This window comes from Sesamum indicum, linkage group LG8, assembly GCF_000512975.1.
Source record: "Sesamum indicum cultivar Zhongzhi No. 13 linkage group LG8, S_indicum_v1.0, whole genome shotgun sequence".
NCBI classification, from domain to species: Eukaryota; Viridiplantae; Streptophyta; class Magnoliopsida; order Lamiales; family Pedaliaceae; genus Sesamum; species Sesamum indicum.
Window position 1 is genome coordinate 10,217,654 of NC_026152.1, and position 4,507 is coordinate 10,222,160.

A 4,507-nucleotide genomic window follows, 5' to 3' on the forward strand; every position below is an offset into this window, starting at 1 on the left:
AGAATCGCTTCAGGGACTTCTAAACGAGCTGGAACATTTTCAGCCGGAATATGTGATTTTGTGACCTTTTTGGTATCTATCAATGCTTCTGGTAGCCTATTTGCAACACTTTGCAAATGTATGATCCGTTGAACTTCAAGTTCACTATTATTTGTCCGTGGATCCATAAAAGACATAGATGTTGCATTCCATGCAATATCTTTTCTTTTAATCTCCTTATCTACTCCCCCTAATGCCGGGAATACTGTCTCATTAAATTGACAATCCAAGTACCTAGCAGTGAATTGATCACCGGTCATTGGTTCAAGGTACTTAATAATTGAGGGAGATTCAAAACCAACATAAATTCCCAATCTCCGTTGTGGCCCCATTTTAGTTCGTTGAGGAGGGGGTATCGGGACATACACCGCACAACCAAACACCTTTAAATGAGATATATTTGGTTCTCTTCCGGAGACCAATTGTAATGGAGAAAATTTATGGTAAGCGGTAGGTCTGAGACGAATTAGAGCCGCTGCATGCAAAATTGCATGCCCCCATGCCGATGAAGGCAATTTTGACCTCATCAATAAGGGTCTAGCTATTAATTGTAACCGCTTAATTAACGACTCTGCCAGGCCGTTTTGAATATGTACATGAGCAATTGGATGCTCTACAACTATCCCAATTGATTGACAATAATCATTGAAGGATTTAGAAGTAAATTCTCCCGCATTATCTAGCCGTATCCTTTTAATAGGATAATCAGGAAAATGAGCCCTCAATTTAATAATTTGGGCTAACAGTCTTGCAAAAGCAACATTTCGTGTTGACAACAAGCTTATATGTGACCAACGTGTTGATGCGTCAATCAACACCATAAAGTATTTAAATGGCCCACATGACGGTGTTATTGGCCCGCATATGTCTCCTTGAATTCGTTCAAGAAACATAGGAGATTCTACATTCACTTTTGTCATAGATGGCTTTGTAATTAATTTTCCAAGAGAACAAGCCGAACATATGAAATTGCTTTTAACAAGGAACTTCAGGTTCTTTAGTGGGTGTCCATGTGAATTTTCAATGATCCTATACATCATTGTTTTACCTGGGTGGCCAAGTCTATCATGCTACAAAGTAAAAATACTTTGATCAACTAACTTCGGGTTAGTGATACTATGTGTTTCAACGGAGCTTATCAATGTGCCATAAAAACCAAAACTATATGTTCCCATTCTTTCTAAAACTTGCTTCTGGCCAGTTTTATATGTTGTAAGGTACAGATATTCGATACCATTTTCATTCATGGTTTCAATATGAAAACCATTTTGTCGAATATCCTTGAAACTCAATAAGTTCCTTTGTGATTTACTAGAATATAAGGCATCATTGATATGTAATCTTGTTCCTTCAGGTAACAAGATTGTAGCTCTTCCGGAGCCTTCAATAAGATTACTAACTCCTGAAATAGTACTCACATTTGTTCTTGTCATTAACAAACTTGAGAAAAATTTCTTGTTTCTCAAAATTGTATGTGTAGTGGCACTATCAACAAGACAATGTTCCTTGTCATTGAGATTTGTAATGGCTTGATCCATTCTATGTACATGAGATAGATATATAATAAGTAAAAGAAACACTTCATTCATAAAATATAAAAACATTACAAGATTAAAAGAAATACCCTATCAATGAAAATAAACATAACTAAATATTGGAAACATACTAATAACATTTGGGGTAAATCTAATCAACAAGTATGTCAAAATCCTCAGTAATGTCACCAAACTGTAGGGGCAGCTCAGGGAGATTTTTATCTTCATTTTCAATAGACTGAAAAAAATCTGAAGCATCCATGTGGGTATTGTCTGAGATTCCAGCCTCAACAAAATTAGTCTCAACTTCTTTACCTTTCGCTTTTACAGAAGCCTGGTATAATTTGACCAGATGTTGTGCCGTACGACAGGTACGGGACCAATGTCCAGACATCCCACATCTATAGCAAAGATCTTCATTTGTAGTTTTCTCTTGTTGATTCTTTGCCTTGTTCCTATTGTTCTTTTGAATATTGGGATTAATCCATGTATTACCACGACCATTACCGCGACCACGACCACGGCCGCGACCGCCACGACCACGACCATAAGAATGGCCCCGTGGTGAGCCATGGTAACGACCATGCCCTTTTTGTGAAGAAGTAGCATTTGCTTCAGGCAATGCCGCTGAAATTTCAGGAAGTGGCTTGGAACCAGTGGGTCGGGTGTGATGGTTATTCAACAAAAGTTGATTATTTTCTTCTGCAACAAGCATGCATGAAATCAACTGTAAATAGGTTTTGAACCCACGTTCCCTGTACTGCTGCTGGAGTACAAGGTTGGATGCATGAAAAGTAGAAAATGTTTTTTCCAACATTTGTTCATCCGTCACATCTTCTCCACATAACCTCAACTTTGATACAATTCGAAACATTTCAGAATTATATTCAGCAATCGTTTTGAAATCTTGCAGTCGCAATTGTATCCACTCATATCTTGCACGTGGTAAGATTACAGTCTTTTGATGGTCAAATCGATCCTTTAAACTCTTCCAGAGTTGAAAAGGACTTTTGACTGTTAAATATTGAGACTTCAGGCTCTCATGAAGATGATGACGAAGCAAAATCATTGCTTTAGCACAGTCTTGCTCAGAAGCAACAGTATTTTCTTTTATTGTTTCTCCCAATTTGCTACTTGCCAAATGTAGTTCGGCATCAAGAACCCAATTACTAACATTAAGTTACATATAAGTTACCATGTAATTAGTATGAATTATAATGGCATGTATACATGGAATTAAATAAAAATGTTTGCCTTAAATCTTATAATGTTACAAATAGCAATTAAATGGTATTCATGCCAAATCATTTTCTTAACAAATAAATGTTGTTGCATATACTAGCAAAACATGTAAAATACATACATGGGCATATGAAACAAAACTATGTGGGCAAAGTTAATAAAATTAACTTCAAGTTAGTCATATAATAATAGCTATACTATGTTATCGAAAAATTATCAGAAATCAAATAAATAAACGAAGAAGCATCGGGCTTCTTGATCAAGCCATTATCTCAAAACACTTCAGGTGGTGAGAAAATTAAACATATACTTATCATCGCTTCAGGGATGATATTGCACATAATTGGTACAAAATATTTCACCTACTACTGAAGATGATTTTAACTCATTACTTACTTCAGGAAGCAATGGAATTTTATAGAACATATCCACTTCAGGGGATAAAATCAAGAATTGTATGCCTGCTTCTGGAGGCAATATTACATCCACTTCAGGAGATAAAATCAAGAATTATATGCCTACTTCTGGAGGCAATATCACATCCACTTCAGGGAATGAAATATATAAATATATGTGTCTACTTCAGGAGACATTGAAATATATAATATAATTACTCATATTTTATTATGAAATATTCAAGGATAAAAGTAACTATGATATTGTAAAGGTAAACAAACAAAGAATAAAAATTATACTAATAAAATTAACATTTTACCTTGATCGATCGTAATGTAACGTCGTGCTGATAACGTGTTATAAACTTAGAGAAATTCTAAGTTTATTAGCCTATCACTCTTAATAGAATATAAAGTAAAATATATGTATTTCTCCAACAAACTTTCTTTGTTCACTCCAAAATCACTTTACAAATGAAATACATGGTGGTATTTATAGACCACCAAAATTGTGGTTACAAAATACATCATAACTATTTTAATTACAAATTATAATGGGGGATACAAAAGGGTGTATAACATAATGGGTATTAAAAAAGAATATGAAGAGGTGTATGCATTCATATATACATATTATATATAATATATAGAAAATTTTTCAGCATGATCCAACTTAGACTAGATAATATTTTCTAAATGAGATGGATTAGAAAGTAATCATCCCTGCTTGATGATCACTAACAATCTGTCACTATCTTTTCAGACCTTGGCATTTTGGACAAATGGGACTAATTGTCTAACATTTCTGAATACAAAAATTACCTTTTCATCAGAATAGAGTAATAAATAAATTAATTAGTAGTAAATTAAATTGGGGAATTCCAAGGGAAGGGAACAATGGATGCACCGACAAGTGGGAAGATCCGAAAATCATGTGGAGTAATCAAAACTGAGTTGGACAGGAACAGCCAGAAGTCAAGACCAGTGATGTGAAAATACTAAGAAATATTAGAACATATGATGCTTGTTCTTGCATCAACACTAGACTACTTGGGATCTTAATCTTGTACTTGAATACCCACTCTTTTTAAAGTCATTATCACTAATAAAATTTAAATTTATGACAAGTTTGTTGGACTAAGAATTATTGTTGTTATGGATGCAAGGATATTGGGATTGATGAGACCAAAAGCTAGCATTTCTAAGTTCTAACACCTAAAGTGAAGCCAAGAAAACCAATCCCTATGATGCAACTGGAGCAAACTCCCCCCCCCCCCCCCCCCCCCCCCCCTTTTT

General features: G+C 34.9%; 1 protein-coding gene across 1 annotated transcript; it reads right to left on the bottom strand.

The window, feature by feature from the left end:
* On the bottom strand, positions 1,726 to 2,643 carry LOC105168641. The gene has a single exon (XM_011088772.1). The coding sequence runs from the start codon at positions 2,641 to 2,643 to the stop codon at positions 1,726 to 1,728; it is 918 nt and encodes a 305-aa protein (XP_011087074.1).

Bases quoted from the DNA above. Each gene is read 5' to 3' on its own strand.
- LOC105168641 (XM_011088772.1), bottom strand. From the start codon at position 2,643: ATGATTTTGCTTCGTCATCATCTTCATGAGAGCCTGAAGTCTCAATAT.